Genomic DNA, 22,315 nt, shown 5'->3' on the forward strand with positions numbered 1-22,315 from the left:
TACTTGAGTATGACTGCTGCGGCTGCATTGGGATATATTGAATTTCCTTCTTTTGAAGCTGGTAGTATCTCTTTGCTAAATATCGGAGACAAAGCCCTTCTTCTTTGGAAATTGAGGACTTTGACAAAGATGCCAAAGAAAAAGATACGGAAACCAGCTGCAGTGGCTTTCAGATTTGGGTGGGAGGTTGGGGAAGTCGTCCTCATATCCTATGGGTTGGCAGGTGGGGCATTTTTATTTAGCCTCTTGGATTTCTCTATATCCATTTTGTAAAACATTCATTAACCGAAAACATAATTCGAAAGTTAAAAAACATTATTACACTCAATGTAGCATGAGAAACTTATCTATATTTAATTTTATTATGCACTTGGACATTTTTTGGGTATGAAAATCATGTTTTTATGTCCAACTTGTAGCACTTTTTTCCAAAGGACTTATTCCCATCCAAAGTTTACTCTTTTTTCAAATTTTCATCCATTATCTTTGAAAAATTCAAATACATACCGATAAACTGTTAAAGCTAAAGAAATTTGTTAGTTTTAAAGGTAAAATTGTCATTTAACTAATGATATTAAAAAATAAAATTTTATCTCATTTTAAAAACTAACAATTTCTCCTTATATTTAAGTTTTGAAAATTCATATTTTCTCCTTCCAGGGTTTCAATTTCAACTTATTTTTCTCTAGCAACCTCCCTCTAATCATGACCTCTCCTCTTTGCTGTTGACCTTCTTTTGCCATCTTCACCTCTAACTCTTTGTCTCTAATGAAGATGGCGGTAGGAGTCATGACCAAAGGGAGGTCAGTGGTGGAAAAGAGAGGTCATGGTCAAGTTCTGATTATCGAAGAAGAATAAGTTGAAAATAAAACCTTACGGGGAAAAATATGATTTTTCAAAACTTAATTTAGGGGAAATTATTAGTTTTTTAAACAAATAGAGAAATGAAATAAAGTTTTATTATTTTCAATATATTACTAGTTAAATAACGATTTCATTTTTAAAATTAACTGATTTAGTTAATTTTAATAGTCTACAGGTAAGTATTTAAGTTTTTTAAAGATAATGGGTAAAAACTCAAAAAGGAGTAAGCTTTGGGTGGGACTAAGTCCTTTGGCCTAAAATATAATACAAATACAAGGTTATCACAGGCAGTAGCCAATAGTAAGTTGTATAAAATTCCAGGAAATAGTGCAGCAAGTAAATGCGAAATAACATCGGATCCATCAGGCCATGACAATTTTTCCAACATTCATCAGATATAAATGCCATTGTCGAAAAAAAAAGAGCTTTGTGGTATTAATTTATAGCCAAACGACTATTTCCCACCCAAGGTTTAATGTTTTCTCAAGTTTCCACCCTTTAACTATGGAAACACCAAACACCCACCCATGGCCGGTTAAATTTAACCAAACCCTAACGTCTAAAACTTTTATCTCTTTTTGCCCCCCTAAACCTTAAAAACTAAAATTTTTCCTCAGCCTAAGTTTCAAAAAATGGCAGTTTCACCCTAGGGTTTGGTTTTGAAATCTCCGGTGACATCTCCGGCTCCATTGCCGACGACCTCTCCCTCCCGAGCCATTCTCTCCTTCCGACGATCTCTTTCCTCTCATTTGGAGGTCCGATCGGCGTCGGAGATGTCTTGGGAGATGAAGAACTTCGTCAAGGAAGACGAAGACGACGGATTCATCTTCATCTGGGAAGACGAAGAACTTCGTCTTCCCTGACGAAGTTTTTTGTCTCCCAAGGCGTCTCTGACAACGATCGGACCTCCAAATGGGAGAAAAGGGATCGCCAGAAGGAGAGAATGCTTCGGAAGGGAGACGCCGTCGGCAATGGAGCCGGAGATGTCATCGGAGATTTCAAAACCAAACCCTAGGGTGAAACTATCATTTTTTAAAACTTAAGCTGGGGGAAAATTTTAGTTTTCAAAGTTTAGGGGGGTAAAATGGATTATATTTTAGTTTATTTTTTAATATTATAGAGAAAATGACGATTTTACCCTTACCACCGTTATTTTTAACTGACAATGGATAGGTATTTTGGTGTTTCCATAGTTAAAGGATGGAAACTTGTCATTACAGCATACCTTGGGTGGGAAATAGTCGTTTGGCCTTAATTTATTATGAGATTGTCTATATATGTTACTGATTTTTTACTCTTTCATGTAGAGTAATTTTAGTTAGGACTTTTTCCAAGTATGGTTGACAAAATTAATATCCGGACATGTTGACTAGGTTACATTTGCAACACAACTTGTCTAACAATCCAAATGGTGTAAACAAGAATCTCAGGGCACCAGCTATGACTATGATGATAACTGAAGACAAGAATTCATTTTTACTGATATGTCTCTCTAAGGTGTAAAAGACACTTTGTGGGATGATCAAGGTCGTCATTACTTTGATCATTGTACCATTGAAGGTGTTGTTGATTTCATCTTTGGCACGGCCAATCCATTTATCAGGTAATATTTTTTTCACCATTCTGCATGCGTAAATACTCGAAAAACGACAATCTCAAAAGATCTAACTCATAAAAAATCCAATGTTAATTGATGGTTTGCATGGTAGAGTTGCGTTATATGTGTAGTTGGAGTCTTGAAGAAGCTATAAAAAAAAAATAGCAATATTACGTATGCATATATATATATTTGCATACAATTTAAGTATATAAATAATGTGATATCATATAATTAGGTGTTATTTTATCTTTAATTTAAAATTATCTAATCACACGATAATATATTATCTATATATAAAAAGTGTGTAAACATAATTTTATTAATGAAAGAAAGAGTTGCAAGTTATAAATCAACACGAGGAAGAACAAATCCATGTAATGCAAATGGGTTGGTTTAGATATGTTCAATGGGTTGGCCAGGCCCAAAGCATGAAAAAATGGTCCGCTCCAAAAGGGCTCGGCTTGCATTGTAGTAGGCCTTCAGCCTGGGCATCAGACTTGCAGGTCAGCCTGGCCTAGCCCATACACTGTTCACAGTGGATTTAAAAAAAAAAGCCTTATAATTTTGGGCTACAGCCTACAACTTACAAGGCTACCTGTAGTTGCAACTTGCCGCTGAGAATTTAATTTTTTTTTAACTATATTAACCCACCCTCCCCAACTATCTAAATCATACATATCAAATATAATTTTTCATTCTCTCACTGTGTTGTCTTCTTTCAATCTCTTTTACATTCAATATTTTCTTTTTTTAATTTTAATATTTTAGTTTCAATCTCAATTTCTCTCTACATTTTATTCATTCAATTTTTATATTAATTTTTTTTGTCTTTGGTTTAAAATTTATTTTTAAAATAAATATTTAAATTTACTAATATAAATTTCCTTTCAAATTAATACAACCAAAGATTTAAAATTGTAAATCGATCTTCTAAATAACATTTTATTTGTTTTTTTCAAATGATGAACAATCATTTTAAATTACTAATAATTGTATCTAATTAACATTGCAAGTCGTTGTAATGCATTTATTTTTTGTAACTACGTCTTCGTAACTTACCTTACATTTGAGATAATACAACTATATTTTATAGGCTCTACTAGTAAGAAGAACCGACTAACTCACACGCTTAGCCTTCAAATAGTGTTACTTGTAATTTTTGTTATACTTGTTACTGTCACCATTATCTTAATGTTTATTAACAACATAATTTTTTTTTTACAATTTCGTTCATTATTATTTTTTAATATATTATCATAATGAAAAAAACTTAATCTGCTTTAAATGGAAAAGTGTGTGCAAGCGATTGAGATGACTTAACTTTTATAAACTTAATTGATCGAGAATTGATACAATATAAACACTGTTACAGAGACCATGTAAAATCTATGTTACATAGTCTCTATTTAAACTTTACACGGTCTTTGTTATAGTGTTTATTTACATTGCACCCATTTTTAATTAATTGATTCAATAAAAGTGAATTCATCCCAATCTTTTGAACACTTTTTTATTTAGAACATATTAAATATTTTTATTATCAAAATATTTTAAAAAAATAATAATTATCAAAATTGTAAAAGCAAAATAAAAACTAAGTTGTTAATAGACATTATCGAAATAGTGGTAATAACAAGTATAAAAAAAATGCAAAAAACATTGTTAGATGACCACTCACGCTAGTTATTTGGCTATTCTTGATAGTAAAGTATATTAAAAATAATTATTTTAATTCAAATGTTCAATAAGTAAAAAAAAAACCATAGTTAAAGGAAACAAACCCATTGCAGTGCCACCAATAAAATAAAGAGTTTTATTTAATTAGATTGGACTATTAGTAATACAAAATGATTTAACATAATTTAAAAATATAAATAAAATATAATTTGGAGGATCAACTTACAATTTACTATCATCTGTTATATTAATTTAAAAAATATATATATATTAATAAATTTAAATATTTATTTAAAATTTTTTAAATTAATATATAAATGGGTCAACCCACATTTAATGGTCGAGCCGTGAGTCATATATTTATTGGGCTAGTTTGGCCTAAGGGCCCGGAACTGTACAGGCATACAGCCCCACACAGGCTATTGGCCCAGTGTGCCACGCCGGAGCTGGCACACTGCCGCCTCTAGGTTGGTTTGTAATAAAAATTTATCTTGAGTTTGGAGCAGGTCCAACCTTATTGGGAAGGCCATGGAGTGGAGAGGCCATGCCAGTGTTAATTTCTACAATTCTAAACAAATTGTAAATCCCGGGGTTGGTATTTTTGGAATATTCATGGTCATAAGTTTATTTTTTCTAAAGTAATGAATTCTCAACAAATTGTAATCATCATTATTCAAGGGACGACAAAACTTGTGAAGTGAGAGAAACAAAGGAGTCATGAAATGGGGTTAGAAGTAGTAAAATTGAAACAGAAACCAAAGCCAAAATTTTCAACTATTTCAGTTTCCTATGACTCTGGCCAAAAATGGTAAAACAAAGAGAAGAAACAATTCCAATCACCAACTTAAGAGTTGATCTGGGAAAGTAACTCCTTATTAGAGTACACAATATCTTGAATTGTCTCTGTATTAGGGTCTCTTCTCAGCAGGTGCCTCACAGCAATTCGATGTCAAATTTCCCAGTTTTGTATTGCTTGTTTAGACTTTAATAGAATCCATAATTACTCAAATGCATATCACTGCTTGATGCATCCAAAACTTTTGATATGTAATCTCATTTCTGTTTGAATGATGATGATAATATGCAGGCTATCTCATAGTCTAGTCACGTGCCCATTTTAATGCCTACCTCGGAAAGAGAATATCCTCAGCATTCCAGGAACTTAGAATGCGGTGCTGTCTATTTCATATTATGTGTTGGAACACTTAGATAAAATTTAGTATTCTTGAAGTCATCCAGAAGGGGGTTATAACCATCCTTCGTTCTCGTCTTTGTGGGCAAGCCAAACTCTTCCATGAAGGAACATGTATCAAGCTAAAAAAAAAAAAAAAAAAAGAATTTAAGCAAATCATAAATGATTCTGACCAGAAATGCTAAACTATGCATACCTAAAAGCACGCAAAAAAGACCCCTAAATCGGTAGCAATTTGCATGTCATGGTTGTGTCACTTGGAAGAGCATATAATATAAATACATAACAACATAAAAGGTAATACAACCGGTTGTCTGCAATACAATTGGATGGAAAGACTGATATACAAAAATTTTATGAAATTCTATGCATGCATCCTTTACCTCATCTAACTGATATAATTTAGTCAATATGGCAGTGTAACACGGCTATATTAACCATAATGGTTAAAACTGAGGTGTATCACATCCCTATTGAAAATTGGTAATCTACAAAGGGCTAGTTGTAGAACTTTGGCACAAAAAATCTTTTTTATCAATCACAGTTTCCCAATACTAATTGTTGGATTCATAATGTAATGAGTTTTAATCATCATTTGATCTTTTTGTGCATCTATTAGAAATGTGTTTATCATTATGCATATTTAGTGATGTTAGGATCAAATAAATAATAATAATAATAAAATTAATTCATTAATGATATATATTTAAATTAGGATATTATATTAGATTTAATTAGGATAAATATTTTATTTACTTCAAATAATATTAAGATTTGAACTTTAAAATATTGAAATTATAAATATGAGTGATTGACATTGAGGAAAAGGGAGGAAAATATTTATTGTTTGATTATTTGGGTAGTCAATGACTAATAGGGAGGCTATGGCTTTAAGGGTGAAGCTGGCACCTCTTATTTGTTGTCAATATTATTTATTTAATATAATATTTCTATTGAGTCTCTATTAAAGTGATATCAGAAAAGTACGATTCTAAGATTCTAAGATTCTAAGAATGGAGATAATTGATATGATTTAAGATCAAAATGGAAAATGGAGGTTTATTCGACAATAGATGCAATTGGAGATCCAAACAATGTGGGCAAATGGAATTTGTCTTCGTTGTGAAATAATAGAAAAACCCAATCACAATTATGAATATAAGTCATAGCTAGATCTTATGGTGGAAGAGGACAAATTGGATGAAGATGGCATCGTAATTGTATTTGACAAGAAACAAGAAGAAAGAGAAACCATTTGATTGAAATGGAAGATTCTAACAAGGAAATTGAGGAAGACAATGAGATTGAAGCTCCAACACCATCGCCGCTGTTTGAGGAGGAAGGTGAGAAAGTCATAAAAAAAACTGTTCAATCACTATCGCCGCTATTTGAGGAAGAAATCCTGAAAAAACTTGTGATTGACAATGAAGACAACAAGATCAAGGCTGGATTAGGAGTTTTTGCGGTGGACAATATTGGATTTGGCAAGAAAATAGTTCTAAGGTTGGGATTTAAAACATATGTAACCGTAGTTAAGAAGAGCGAAATCAAAGTAGTGTATTTGATAATGACAAATAACATAGAATTGATGTTTCTGACTAATGAAAAAATAGAGGTTTTTTCAAGTTGGAAAGGCAGAAATGTTAGAATAAAAAACTCTCAAAATGATCCCCACCTTAAGGGCAAGGTGGTTTTCAAATGGATAAGTCATGTTAGGATCAAATAAATAATAATAATAAAAAAATAATTAATGATATATATTTAAATTAGAATAGTATATTTGATTTGATTATAGGATATTTATGATAGGATATTTGATTTGATCGGGTTGAATATTAGATTTAATTAAAATAAATATTTAATTTGATTCAGATAATATTTAAATTTGAACTTTAAAACAGTGGAATTATAAATATGAGTAATTGGCATTAAGGAGAAGCAAGAAAAATATTTGTTATTTGGTTATTTGGGCAACCATTGGCTGATAGAGAAGCTACGACTTTAAGGGAGAAGCTAACACCTCTTATTTGTTGTTAGTATTATTTATTTAATATAATATTTCTATTGGGTCTCCATCAAGTAACACAAGCAAGCCAATATAGGATAGAATTTGCAAAATAAACTTATATGATTTTCCTGATAAGAAAAAACCTTAACTATAAGCAAAATGAACTTACTGTAATTGTTCGCCTCTTCTTCCCTTGTTTAGATGATTTATCTTTCTGCATTTTCAGCCACCCAGAGCAATAATGGTCAATGCGTTCCAAAAGCCAAAAATCAGTGGGAAAAAAGATATCAGCATCACCCTGCAATGAAAGCAACCAGAGTCATTAATAATAAATTTTAATGGTCCTTATCTGGCCCTCAGTTTCCACAAGTTCTTGATAAGATAAAACAATGTAAAGTGAACTAATTTGCCAAGTTTGGGATACAATGGCAAGGTCTTGTTTCCACATGGATTACACTGACCATTATACTTCTGCAACCTTATCTGGCCTCTTCTTAATTTTTTCCCATACGTTGCAATTGTAAATTCAGACATGCATTCATATTTTGCAGTATCATATCCGGTCAAAAGAGAGGAGAGAAAAAGCACAGCTAGCGATTAACTTTATGTGGACTGAATACAAACATATTATAATAGTAAATGAGGATAGAAATAGCATACCTTTGCATCCAGATAATTGCTATAATCCATGCTGCGGCCATCTTTCTGCATTTCAGAAGATGAATAAGGTCAAAATCTAATTTGCTACGGCATTGTGCTTAGGGCACTGTGTTTGATATGCTTTTGCTAAATTATGATGCTAAATGCTTGTAGTTGGCATTTTCAAATTGTTTCCTTAAAATTTTTTACCAGCGGGCTGAAATATGGTCCTACCATAGACCAGTCAAGATATGCATCCTGGAAGTATACTGTTAGGAATCATAACAAATTATTCAACAAAAATAAAACAAAACAACAAACAAACTATAATGTAAACTATTTCATAGAATATTTTGATAGCTTTCACTAATAGGAAGGATTAAAAGATAATGCGGACAATTTAAAGGTGACTGCAATTTAAGGCGTCCCATTTTCTAGTCATTTAAAGCATTGAGACCACCTACAATCAGCCAAGGGTGACTACCCTCAAAACTAAAAACATTAATATATTTCCCCCCTATTTGAAACTTAGATACCATTTTTATAATAAAAACTATTTTATGGATTAAGACACTTGTCTTCAATCCTAACATTTACCTTTCTCTGAAAACTAGTTTATCCTTAAAGTGTGTTTTCTTTAATTCATATATATATATTTTATTTTTCTAAATTCTTTTGGTTTTTTTTCTAACATTTTTTTAAAATTGTTTTTGTACACTTTTTTTTTTCACAAGTTACCACACTCTCCTTTTTCATCTTTCAATATTTTTCCAACTTTCACAGTTTTCTATAAACTTTTTTATTATTATTATTATTTAATCTCACCCCTCTACCACCAGTTGCTTTTTAATTTCCCCATTTTTTTTCCAACAACTCAACCGTCTCTAGCTTTTTTATCCCCACTATTTTTTTTCTCTTTTTTTTAACTTCTCTTTTCTCTTCTCCAGCAACATGTCCCCACTAAATTTTTTTAATTCCTCTTTTTCCTTTTCCAACAAAGTCATCCGTCCCTTTTTTTCCTCTTCTTTTTTAACTATAACACTTCATCTACGGTTTTCACTTGATCTTCATCTTTCCACCAGCTTTCTCCATTTATGGCACTCTATTTTCTACTTCTTCTGCTTTATTTTATTTTTCCAACCATATTTCCAGTGCCCGTTAACTCATCTTCTCTTGGTGATGATATCAATCTCCATCTAACCATTTTCTAGCGACTTTTCACTTTCCGGTCATTATCGTTGCCGTCGTGCTGATTTGTTTTCTTGTTGCCCATTTGACTTTCACTGTCATCATCTCGAGCCAATCTAGTTTCGGCAGTCCCTTCCAGAGACGAGTCACCTTCAACTAGAAACTTTCAACTTCCTTATCCATCTCTACTCATTTCTCTCACTGGAATCATAGCAGAAACCCAGATCTAACTATTCTAATACCATTTATTAGGAATGCTAACAAATTATTCAGCAAAAATAAAACAAAAGAACAAACAAATTAAAACGTAAACTATTTCATTGAATATTTTAATAGCTTTCACTAATAGGAAAGATTACAAAATAGTCCGAACAATTCAAGGAGTCCGAGACCTCCCATTTTTCAATCATTTGAGGTGTCGGAGACCGCCCACAATCAACCAAATGTGGCTACCCTCAAAACTAAAAACCCTAATTTTTTTCCCCTATTTAAAATGGTATCAAGGTTTCAAATAAGGGAGGAGAAAACAATATTAGGGGTTTTAAATTTTAAAGGCAGTCACTTGAGGCTGATTGTGGGAGGTCTCCGAAGCGTCAAACAGCTAAAAAATGGGAGGTCTCGAACTCCTCAAATTGTTCGGATTATCTTTGTAATCCTTCTTATTAGTGAAATCTATTAAATAGTTTTTATTTCATTTGTTTTTCTATTTTCTTTTGTGTTTTATTGAATAAAGAGTTAGATTCCTAACAAATGGTATTAGAACATTAGATCCGATGAGAGAGATGGATTGGCGACTGAAAAGGTTATCGGATTGGATGCCAAAAAAGTGGCCCAAAAAAAAGAAAGTAGAAGAAAAGAGAGCAACATAGATGGAGGAAAAATTGAAATCTGGACGAGATCGCCAACGACCAAAAAAATGAGGAGTCGTCTGAAAACCGTCACGGTGTAAATTGGTATCATTACCAAGAGAAGATGAGTTAACAGGCGTGGAAAATATGACTGGAAAAAGAAAATAAAATAAGAGTAGAAAATGAAGCGCTAGAAATGGAGGAAGCTGACTGAAAGACAAAGATCAAGCAAAAATTGTAGTTGAAGGATTAAAGTTAAAAAAGAAGAGGAAAGAAAAGGACAAATAGCTTTGCTGGAAAAGAGAAGAAAGAAGTTAAAAAAAGAGGAAAAAAACAATGGGGGCAAAAATACTAGAGATGGTTGGCTCGTTGGAAAAAAATACGGGGAAATTAAAAACATGTGATAGCAGAGGTGTGAGAGAAAATAATTAAAAAAAGAGGTTATAGAAAACTATGAAGATTGGAAATGTATTGAAAGATGAGAACAGAGAGTATGGTAATTTGTGAAAAAAAAAATTTTAATGTGACAAAAACAAAAAAAAAAAATTGAAAAGAAATATATGCAAAAAAAAAAAAAAAAAGCCTACCTTAAAGACAAAGTGGTTTTCAAGGGGAGGGAAATGTTAGGATTGGGATACTTATCCTCAATCCATAAGGTAGTTTTCATTACAAAAAAGGATACCTAGGTTCCAAATTGGGGAGGAGAAAAAATTATTAGGGTTTTAAGGTTTTAAAAGCAGCCACCTTTGGCTAATTGTGGGAGATTTTTAGTGGCTTGAACAGCTGAAAAATAGAAAGCTCCGAACTCCTCAAATTGTTCGGATTATCTTTATAATCCTTCCTATTAGTGAAATCTATTAAATAGTTCTTATTTCATTTTGTTTTCTGTTTTCTTTTGTGTTTTGTTGAATAAAGGGTTGGATTCCTGACATATACATTTTAAAGTTTGTATTGTATACATAAAAGATTTAATGACATAATGTTACTCATCCTAATATATTTGCTACATAAAAGCCTTTTGGTACATTTTGAAAATTTCATAAATGGATAGTAGCCCATATACCAAACAAAGATAGAAATGACTAGTTGAAGGAGGGTAAGGGAAATGCTAACAAAGTATAGTTTGCTGACACTAACGCAAATATAGAAGAGATGCAAAGCTAGACTAGAGTTCCACAGAGTAATCAGCTAAAGAATGATCATCCTTTTACTTCCTCAATTAATTAATCATGCTTTGCAAGTTGAACAACTTAATGACTTTGCATTATGATAATTATATAAACTTTATCTCATAGCCTAGCAATCATTTAAACCATAGTACAAACACAAACACACAGGTATTTTAACATGCATGAAAGGAACATACCTTGGTTGAAACCAATGGAGCTCTTTCACCAGGTACCTTTACATCAGGCAGGAAACTAAAGTCTGAAGCAATTAAAGACATCTTTGGTACAGCCTCATGTAGAACCTCTAGCAGTTTCTGCATATAAAAGGGCATTATTGTTTCTGTTTTCAAATATTAGTAGAAGAGAAAACAGAGTCCTATTGTACATGTATTTCATTATTAATTTTTTGCTCAGTATTTAAACAGAGAATATTAAAGAAACTGAATTAGTTAAACCATTTCCTTACCAAGCAACCAGTTGGAAGCCAACATCTTCGGGGTTTTGGAAAGACTTTAGACCAGAGGCTTGTTAGCAAGCTGCTGCTTTGAGTTGTATGATATTTGTCCAATTCCATAATCTCAATACAACGTGAAATTAGAGGGTCATTTAGCGGCTTATACAACTCAGAGAGTGCTTCTCTGTGAATGAAGGAAATATGAGTCGATTAAGATTAAATTCAAGTTGCAGCAGAGATGATAGAATAATTTAAACACTTTATTAGTAGTCACATCAACAAATTAGGTATGAATTTTTAAATCATGCCTTGATATTAAATTTATATTAAAATATTGCGATACATTAATAAGAAAAAGACTATTAGGATATCCTTCAAGCTTTCAGCAGATTTGATAAAAACGAGTCAATGATATAAAATCAAACAAGAAATAAGTTGGTGAACAGAATAGCAAAAGGAAATTGTAACTATTGAAGGGGCCTTTTCTTCATTTCTTTCTATTGTAAGCTAGGTAATCTTGAGTTGATCAATAATCAGGCTTAATAACAAGTTTTTCAGTTGACATGCACACACAGACATCAGTATAGATTTTTGTAAGATGTTAAACTCTCACATCATGAAAGGTGGTGTGAGAATCCAATGGATCTCTAATAATAGTGTGGAATTTCACCATTATTTAGTAATAAATCAGTTGTAGGATACTTTTAAAAATTAGTTTATTTGTTTCCCGGTGGCTTGATTCCTTCCAAAAGCATGCTGCCTAGGTTCAAAATATCAACTAAAATCTTGATGATTTCTATGTCATTCTCATTTTCCATTGAATTGGATGTTATCATGCTTCACAATTTCCTCCAATCGGAATGATTCAAGGAATACAAGATATTTTCCTATGACCTTCATCCACACTGATCAGCCCATTTAGATGAAATCTGAGAATGTCAACGAGCAATGTGTCGGGCAAATCAGGTTATCCTCCCCTCTCTGGTTGAGACCTAAGGAACAGACTCCTTGGAACTTACTTCCTACCTCCAACAGTGCACAACTCTTGACAGACAGAAGCATTCATGGATGATAATTATTCCAACCCTAATCGTAAAGGAAAGAAAATAAAATTTTCCAAGATCTTTCATGGAAACATCTCATTTACAAAAAGCGTCCTCAAAGTTTTATCCCTCTACCAAATATTCACTCCACTCCACACAAGATAGTCTTCCAGACATATCTTATCTCTACAGAATCCTCCACAGACAGACTTATCTCCCCCATTAGCTAACCAGACTTGAAGTTCATCAGAACAGTGATGTTGTTATCCGCTTTATTATCCACTGTATAGATAATGCTCCTGCTTATGGATGGTATTGTTTCAGATAAAGTTGTGTGAAATTTTCAGGCTTATCTGAATCTGTATTTCAGACAGTCTACTGCATCCGTATATTTTATTAGTCTACTTCAATATTGTCTTGTACTATGTTGATGTAATGCATGATGCAATTATAATGTATGATGTAATATGTGATGCAATGTGTAATGTCATTAAAAAGGTATTTAGATCTTTCGGGGTCTTTTGGAGCCAACTGTAACCCTTAAAGATTTGAAACAATAATAACAACCTATTACGCTTTTGTTTGAAGATCTCGAACTACTCAAACTGTTCAAAGACATTATGAATTGAGGCTAAATTGATGAAATTGGAGATTTTGAAATTTGGGACTGAAAATGTGATACAAGAAAAGCTGTTAGAATGTTTCGTGAAAATGAGAGTTTTAGAGGTATTTATAGCTGCGGGGCACTTTTTTTTGCACTCTCCCCCACCAACGGTCAGTTTGACCATGGTGTCAATGGTCAAACTAACCATTGGAATAAAATTATATTTTTGAAAATTTTGATTGTTAGGGGTAAAACTGTAATTTTTTTTGGTTAATTTGACCATTGGGCCCATTCCAGGCCCCCTCCTCAAACCATAACCAACCTGGGCCTGCCTCTCACAAAACCACACCACAACCACACCCCCCCGGGCCCCCCAAAAAAAAAAAGCCCGGTTTGCACAAGCTTCTTGCTGAGTCTAGTCTTCCTTCTCATTCAACATAATGTCATTTTCCAATAAAGTTATGGAGCATGTAAAAACAATGTCAAGATGTAAGAAACAAAGTAATGCAAATGGCAACAAAGAAATCTAGGGATTAAACCAGAATAGCATTGCCTACCTATCATGATGCTTCTCAACCCATACTTCCATCCAAGGGGAAGCTTGATTTTCTGAATAGATAAGATCATGTGGAAGATTATCAAGCACCTGAAAGGATTTATATCTAAAACTGGTTATTAAATACAACAATATCAAGTAAATTCCACATTTAACATGACTCAAGTTTTCATTTGTCCTATGACATCGTTTTACTTTTTGGACTGTTGATATCAGGCTAACACTTCCATTTAATCAAAACATGCGAAATGTTGCTTAAAGAGCTAAATATTCCAGTATGTCAATTGGCAGAATATGTTTTCATAAAATATGCTCTTTCTCTGTCAGTAATCTGTTAACAAACTTAAAGCTTATACCTCAAGCATTATCACCCAACATGGTTGTTGCATTACATCCCCTGTTACAAAATCCATAAAAAGAAGCTTCAATTTTTTAACTCCAACAAAAACACAAAATTCAACAGCATATTTGAAGAGAAACATTAAAATCTCTGACACTAGTAAAGAGAAACTAAACAAGCTATAAACATCTTTCTTTCTCAAGTTTTTGCCATAGTACAAAAAAGGGTAGAATGGCACTGGTGGAACCCAAAACTCCCAGCCTTGCTATTAATTGGCTCCATAGAGTTAAGGCTGCCTCATCATAATTTGAATGCTTGCTACTTAAATGAACCAATAACTACATCAATACTTCTTTTTGTCATCAACTGATTGAACATAAAAAATAACAAAGATGGCTGAGGAAAAAACATCACTAACCAACATGGAAAAGGAAGGTGACTTACCCCATCCACTCCGATCAGCAGCATCACGACATTCTACTCTGAACTTTGATGAGTGACTATGAACTTGTCCAACAGTTTCTTTCTGTATCTCAGCCAACGAGGGACTAATTTCCACTGAACTACAATAAGTGTAAAAATGCAGTTACATGATTGTAAAATTGATACAGAAACCTTTGAACACAGATTATGTTAACAGTCCAAAAAACTAAACATAGATTACAGCAAAAGATGAACCAGTGAAATCACAAAGTTATACACATAAATATCATCATTAAGCACCCAAGCTCCAAAACCCCACAAGTAAATTCCTGTTCAAGAATTTTAGCACTGGAGTTCAATAAATGCCTCACATTCACATATGTAACATTTCTCCAATGGTCTAATTTTTTATGTTGAGGACTGATCAAGACAAATTCTCTCACAAAACTCTATAAGAAGGTATAGTAAACCATACAAAAAAATGTACTTCAAATTATTTCATAATAAGACAAATGAGTATCTTTATAAACAATGTAATAAAAAAAACTAAGATTTTAGTTCCAATGGGTCAGAGGTCGAATTCATTTTTTACACCTAACAGATCTATAAAAAATTGACATTCATGCTTAATCTCCATAAAGATGTCAAGGGCCCACTAAATTTAAATGTCAAATATATACTTCTCCAGGCCCTCACAGGAGTCCTGAAACACAAAACGAGGAAGAATTCAAATAAGAGAAAGGGATAACGAGGTGAACTTCAGAACATTATACGGTGAGACAGGGAAAAAGTGGGCAAAACTATCAACAACAAGCATTTTTGTACAGCACGAGATCTTAAAGGGAGTGGTATTCTTAGCAGTTTAAAAAAATAAAGCAAACTTCTTGAAAGGACGAGGAGAGTTATTCTTAGAATTCAAATCCTACAATTTCTCTTTCTAAATGCAAGCTATGCGATACATATATAGAATGACATCAGTTTCCAAGGAAGTCAAGAGATAAGTCAATGCACTTACATATAAGTCATATTATTGTAAACTCTTTCAGGTGCGTTCAACTTTATGTAATCCATTATGCCCTTTGCACAAGTTCCTGATCCACCACCAATTTCATATATCTGAGTGCACATTATAGAACAGTAGGAGCATATTCAGAGACAACGAACTAAATATAGATTTTAAAATGCATGGGGCATATAAAGGGGAACAATTTAACAGCATTATACAGCCAGAGAAAATATAGAGAACTAAATTTGTTAATTAAAATTCTGGCATTATAAATATATGTCCATACAAACAGCAAAATCCAGACAGAATACATAATTGAAAGTGTTTACTAACAATCAAGCCATTCACAACTGTGGAGTTCAGCTAAAGTTGTGTAGACTGAGGTGGGATTGGGAGACATTTTACATTTAAATATTACCAAGACATGTTAGAGCAGAATACCATTATTGAAGAGAAAATTAAAAACATCTATTAAATGTCAGATTACAATATTAAAGCAGCAAGAATTTAACAGGGAATGCAGCAATTCTAGATGACTTTTCTGTTGATAGGTAAAGAAAGAGTACATACTTTAAGAGGAACTGAAAGGTTAGCAGTGCGCATTATAGCTTCAGCAATCCCATGGGCGTACCAAGGCTACAAGAAAAGTTCACAACAATAAAGAATGAGAAAGCAGAAATTTAGATGACTAAGATGAAACAGACTGTTAGCACTGTTCTTAGAAATGCAGATTAATTGAATATCTGAAAGTACAATTGAAAAATGCATTCAATCCTGATCACAGAATTGCATGGAAAAAGAGAAGCAGAAGGCCAACAATGTATCTATCGACTACTTTCTCACTACATAATTTTGTGCAACTACAAAGTCTTTCCAATTCCATTTTTATTTATGGTAACATGGGAACATGTTAAGGGAGATCTTTTACTTTTTGTGTTTTCTTTTTTTCTCTCTTCTATGAGAAATCAAGACCTTTGGTACCAAAAGTCTGAAAAAAGACAAAAAAATTGTCTTTAATGCATTGATGCTATTTTTTTTCAAACACAGAGGTCTTCCTTTGCATGTGCCTTAGGTAAGGGTGGATACAAACCAAGTCAAGCCTGAGCACCCCTTGGTTCGAGTTTAGCTTAAATGAAAATATTTCAACTCAAGTTCAGTTTGAGTTTTTGGTTCAAATCTATAGTTCGAATTTGTGACTTGGATTTGTGGCTCAGATTCATGCTTCGAATTCGTGACTCATTGATAAAATAATATCATTTTACCTAATAATGAGTAAAAAGATATCATTTTAACAATAACTTAAAATGATTCACAAGTCAAGTTTGAATCAAATCGAGTTATCCACCCCCCTAACAAACCGGACCAAACTAAACTTTCTCCATCTCGTATTCAACTCGGTTTCAAAAATGAGTAGAACTTTCTGGCTCAAACTTAGCTCAAATTCAAGCTGAGTTGGCTTTTGAGCCCGAACTAACTCAGTTTGGGTCCAACCATAGCCTTAGGACTTAAGTTAAAAGTATCCTTGTTATAATTGACTCAAGTTTTTTAGCTAACTCACTGCAAAGCTAAAAAATTCACCAATCAAGATCATCTAAATTAAGCACAAAAAACTCCAGCACCTATTACGAAAAACAACAAGGGTGGACAAGTTGACACAACAAGGAAATTATTATGAAAGTTTCTCACTACTTGATAAGTGCTCATTAATTGTATGTGATGGCACTAACCACATTCTTGATAACTAAGCAATCTCAACTCTAAAATCTATAACCGTACATTAAACTGTATGAGCATATTTGAGGGATTTTAATTTCTTTATTCTGCAGAAAAAAATTACCTTGAAAAGCTCCACTGGAGTGAACCATGATATGTCACTCTGCTTGTATATTTTATCCAAATGTTTCATATAAGCTTTCCTGCCTAAAACATGTCCAAAGTTATGAAAAGAGTCTACATCAAACGAAATAGTAAATTGGAAAATGATGTAAAAAAGCTTCAGCAAGTACAAGACTGAAAATACTCCATGCATCCATGAATTCGGGAGCAAATTTGAACTAGTTTAAACTGAAATGGCTGATAAGTAATCAATGGTTCATTTAGAAAAGTGACAAGCATATTAGCTACGGATCCAATTAATTAAAACAATTATTAGGTTATCCTCTTTGAAAAAATTCTCCTCCATACAAGACCTTGAACATTAATTTGGTGGACACTAGGATGTTTGCGTTAAAATCCGGCATGTCTACTCTAAGCTGAATTTTATAGACAAATTAAATTCTAACTTATCAACTATAAGGAAATACAATTTCTTATTCCAAGTAATGGCAGCTCATAGTGCAAAAGAACTGAGCATTAACTATCAACCTAGAATAATTATCATTCACCAATTGAATTGTTTAAGTTTTCAATAATCATTTTATTTTGGCTGTAAAAGATATAACCAGGCAGTCAAAAGTGGATCAACAACACCACAATAATGGAATTTAGAAAACCTGATTCCACCCAAAAAAAAAAAAAAAGCACCATATGGGAATAAAAAAAAAGATAAAGTAGCTTAGTAATTTTTCCTAGATATAATTTATATATCATTTGGAAATCATATCGAAAAAGGAAATTTGAAAACCAAATAAAAAGAACATTTCACTGTCGTGTGAATCTTTAACTTAGATCAAATTTCTGCACATTAAATCTTTATATAGTCAGTCTAGAATATAGCACCCATGGCACTCTATGAGCTACAAGAGTAAAATCACCTTCTTAAAACCCAAAAATAAAACCAACAAAAGCCATAAGTCCAAATTTTTTTTATTTGAATTGCATGAGAAGTATCTTAAACAACTTCCTCAATTTGTCAACAGTTGATACCCTCTACTTACAATCATTTAGGCTAACTCTTAAAAAATAGTGACTTTTCCACCTGAACTCGGTCATTTCAATTTTCACAGAGACTCATGTTCAAATACGTCACTTCTACACTAAGCTTGTAGCATTCTCATCAAACTTCACATAACTATACACAACATCCAGAATCATTCAACACTCAAAACATTTTCCGATTTGATTCATTTATCAAACTCTATCATGCAAATTTTTTTTAAATAATCTAGATATCCCTTCAGCCGGCATAGCAAACTTTTGACAAGTAGTAAACTCATGGTTTTTCCCCAATACTTCTCCATTAATACTAAAAAAAAAAGAAAAAAGGGAAGAAACCAAACCCAGTTATGCTCACAAATGGCCAGAAAAAATTATCAAATTTCCAACTCACATAATAATCCCACGAAATGTAGATAAAAAATTACACAGTAAATGAAACAGAATCAAAATCAAGAAAATACCCTGAAGATTATGGAACTTAATGCTAGTCTCAAGCACGCCAACCGACCTCGACCTTTGAGAGAAGTAGCCATGCGTGGGATCGTACAACGCTGAATGTATGAAATCACGAACCTGCACAATTCAATCAACAATAAAAAAATAATAAAAAGTTTTAATTGCAAAAGCTGTAAGCAAGAAAATGAAAATGACGAAAATGAGAGACTCACAAGAAGGGGATGGTCGCCAACAATGTTAGTAGAGAAGAGAGCTTGGAATTGAGGAGAAAAGGGTTGAGACTGATGCGTTACTGCACAAATTAAAAAATGAAGAGTTTGAGAGAAGGAGAATATGAAAGCTGATAGAAATAAATGGAGAGAAAGAGAGAGAATGGGATTATACTTGGTATTATGGAAGTGGGTTTGTGGAACAAGAGACGAAGGTTTTTGTTGGTGAGATTTCGAAGCAACATCTGAATTAGAGATTTGACAGAGACACTCTGCTTCTCGAAAATGTTTTCTTACCACTCTTAAACCCTTGCTGGGGTTTTGCTTTTCAATTTTTGTTTTATTTTATATTTATATATATATATATATATACACACATATACACACACGTGTATATAATACTATTTTGTTTTGAAAAATAAATGTTTTACTTATCAAAACAGAATCAGAAAATAAAACATGAAATTTTTTATTATATTTTTCAGATAACATATAAAATATTATAATAAACACATTTTTGACAAAAATTTTAATATAATGTCGAATGCATTAGATTTTAAACACTTTTCAGGTTAAATTTAGTGTAACTTAATGCATTCTAAAATTGACATAAATTTAGTTAGATTTAAGTAATCTCAACAATTTGAATGCATTAATCTAACCTAGACATGACAAAGGCGTTGAGCTCAAAAGAACTAAAAAACTCATTTTTATGGCCTTCAGATAGTGTCACTCATTTTTTTACTTTAACTACAATTTCCAGCATTTCATTAATGTCTAACAACTTTGTTTTCATTTTTTTTTCAAATTTATTAATTATTATTTTTCTTTATAACACTTCGATAATGAAAAAACTTAATATATTTTAAATGAAAAAAGTGTACAGGTGATTTGTACGACTTTACTTTGTTGACTCGATTAACCAAAAATTGGTACAATGTAAATGCTGTAAAGGAGTCTTATAAAAACAAAGAAAAGTTCTAGAATATTAAATTCAGGTTGGTATGGCTCAATACCTTCATTCTCTTTCATCTCTTGAAATGACATAGATTTTTTAGAATGGATTGAGGGAATGGAATTTGGACTATAGATTGCACGAGCTTATAAATTCAATCTATCCCTCTCTTTTGTATTAATCCCTTGCCTAAACTTAAGGTGACCGTTATATTTGTGATCAAGCCTTGGGACACTAATTCCCCCATTTGCTAAATCTTCTTCAAATCCTATATCTTTCTGTCAAAATTTTTCTCTTCCTTGATAGAATCTGATTGTTTAGTGGCAATAGAATGATAGGCAAGCTCGATTTTGAAAGAGAATTCAAAGAAAAGAGGAATCCGTGTCCTAAGACCTGATCATAGATATAGTGGTCAACTTAAGTTTAGGCAAGGGATAGGTTGAATTGATAGGCTTGTGCAATCTATAGTCTAGATTTCATTCTCTCAATCCACTCGAAAAAATCCATGTCATTTCAATAGATGAAAGAGAATGAAGGTATTGGGGCATACTAACCTAAACTTAGTATTCAAATGATTTTACATCATTTGAAAATATATATAAAATGTGATTTAAAGGATTAAGCTACAATTTATAATCTTCGTTTGTATTAATTTGAAAATAAATATAAATTAACAAAAGAATTATTTTGGCATGAAATGCCCTTCTTCATGTATTTAATTTTACTTAAGAAAATTAATCGATTCAGAAGGCTAGCGAGAATAAATATTGTGGGCCTTGTCTAAGCCAGTAATTATGCACCTTACAAGGCCCTGGATAGGCAAAATCATTGTAGAGAAAGAATGTCAAATCTATGATCATTTAACCCCCAAGGAATAGCTTAAGTGATAAAAGAGGAGATTTTATGTATAAAAGAGCATGCATGGGTTCAAGTAACTTCTGACGACATATCAAAATCAAACTCTTGACTTATATGATTCAATGATTGTGGAATCAGTTATTGGACTCGAAATTTATTCTATTCTATGTGGTTTGTTTAGTCTCAAAGAGACGATCCGACTCAAGTAAGTTTTCTCATTACTTAAGAAAAAAAAATTCTATGACCATTTATTCTTAAAAAAAAATAATAGGTATATTGACATCTTATTAATAGATTAAAGAAGTTTCCTTTTAAAAATTTTTAAAAATAAAATTTATTATCATGTTTAATTGTTAAATATTTTGTATATTTCACACTAATTTCATAAACCCTAATTCTTATATGATATTCAAATCATACTTAAAAGACAATCTAATGGAGGCCAATGGTGGAATGATGTGGGTATACATTGATTAAATATGTATTTATTGTTTAATAAAATAGAGTGAATGTACAGTCTAGAAAGATTTTATTTTATGGGTTTGATGTAATCATCCAAAATGAGTTGATACACTTAATGGCGTAAATATTAATTTTGGGTTGCAAGTGTGGGTTGATATAAGGTTATTGTATTTTTTATGGGAGGGTCCAATTGACCCTTTTACCCCTTTAGTAAAAAAGGAAGAAAACAAGGTCCCTTCCCTAGAGATATTAATGTGTAACCTTAATTGACACTCATTCTACAAAGCGTTATGCAAAACTTGGAAAGGAAGATTTTGCTCTAAGATTGACAATCAATCTTCACTAGATCAACAAGATGGCACAAATAGGTTCTTCTAATCTCTTAAACTTGTTAACTACAATGTTTATAGCTTGATGTGCAGAATTTGTGAAATTGGCAAAATTATAGTAAACTGTAATGTTGATATTTGTGTTATTTTTAGATTTTGTGCTAACATTTGGTATCAGAGCAACACATTTAGACTATTAAAGCTATTAATTTTGTTAAAATTGGATCATTTTAGCTTGATTCCTGAATTGGGGTTTATTAAATTTTTGCCAAATTGGTTAAAATTGGGCATGATGTTGATATGTCTATGTTCGCTGATGATTATGCATGCCTTTATAAATGTTTTCAAACCAAAAATTTGATTGAAAATAGGTCAAAGTTGGGCTAGAATAGGCTAGGTAACCATTTTAGTAAAGTGTTTATTCTAATCAATATGCTCGTCATCGTTGGTTGGAAATGTTGCCATTGAACTTACAAGTGTTTGGGGATCATTTAGCCCATGATTACCAAATCGATCATTGATCAGAATGAGTGGATTAGATAACACCAGCAACAAAGA

At 32.3% G+C, this 22,315-nt stretch overlaps 1 protein-coding gene across 1 annotated transcript; it reads right to left on the reverse strand.

The window, feature by feature from the left end:
- Positions 1–4,787: 4,787 nt before the first annotated feature.
- LOC123210345 lies at positions 4,788–19,471 on the reverse strand. The gene is made up of 14 exons (XM_044628640.1): positions 19,329–19,471; positions 19,157–19,236; positions 18,950–19,061; positions 17,449–17,531; positions 16,182–16,247; positions 15,621–15,721; positions 14,627–14,745; positions 14,199–14,239; positions 13,844–13,932; positions 11,652–11,823; positions 11,383–11,499; positions 8,002–8,046; positions 7,511–7,639; positions 4,788–5,455 (listed from the first exon to the last, which is right to left on the reverse strand). Exons 1-14 carry the CDS (start codon positions 19,396–19,398, stop codon positions 5,321–5,323), a joined length of 1,359 nt encoding a protein of 452 aa, XP_044484575.1. The 5' UTR covers positions 19,399–19,471; the 3' UTR covers positions 4,788–5,320.
- Between the last annotated feature and the right edge of the window lie 2,844 nt (positions 19,472–22,315).

The sequence above is a fragment of the Mangifera indica genome, chromosome 3 (genome assembly GCF_011075055.1).
Source record: "Mangifera indica cultivar Alphonso chromosome 3, CATAS_Mindica_2.1, whole genome shotgun sequence".
Taxonomy (NCBI): domain Eukaryota; kingdom Viridiplantae; phylum Streptophyta; class Magnoliopsida; order Sapindales; family Anacardiaceae; genus Mangifera; species Mangifera indica.

Excerpts from the sequence above, each read along its gene's own strand:
- LOC123210345 (XM_044628640.1), bottom strand. The coding sequence starts at position 19,398 with ATGTTGCTTCGAAATCTCACCAACAAAAACCTTCGTCTCTTGTTCCAC. Across the intron at positions 14,240-14,626 it reads TGCTGATCGGAGTGGATGGG|GGGATGTAATGCAACAACCA; the intron begins GTAAGTCACCTT and ends ATTTTGTAACAG. Across the intron at positions 7,640-8,001 it reads GCAATTATCTGGATGCAAAG|GGTGATGCTGATATCTTTTT; the intron begins GTATGCTATTTC and ends CTTTCATTGCAG.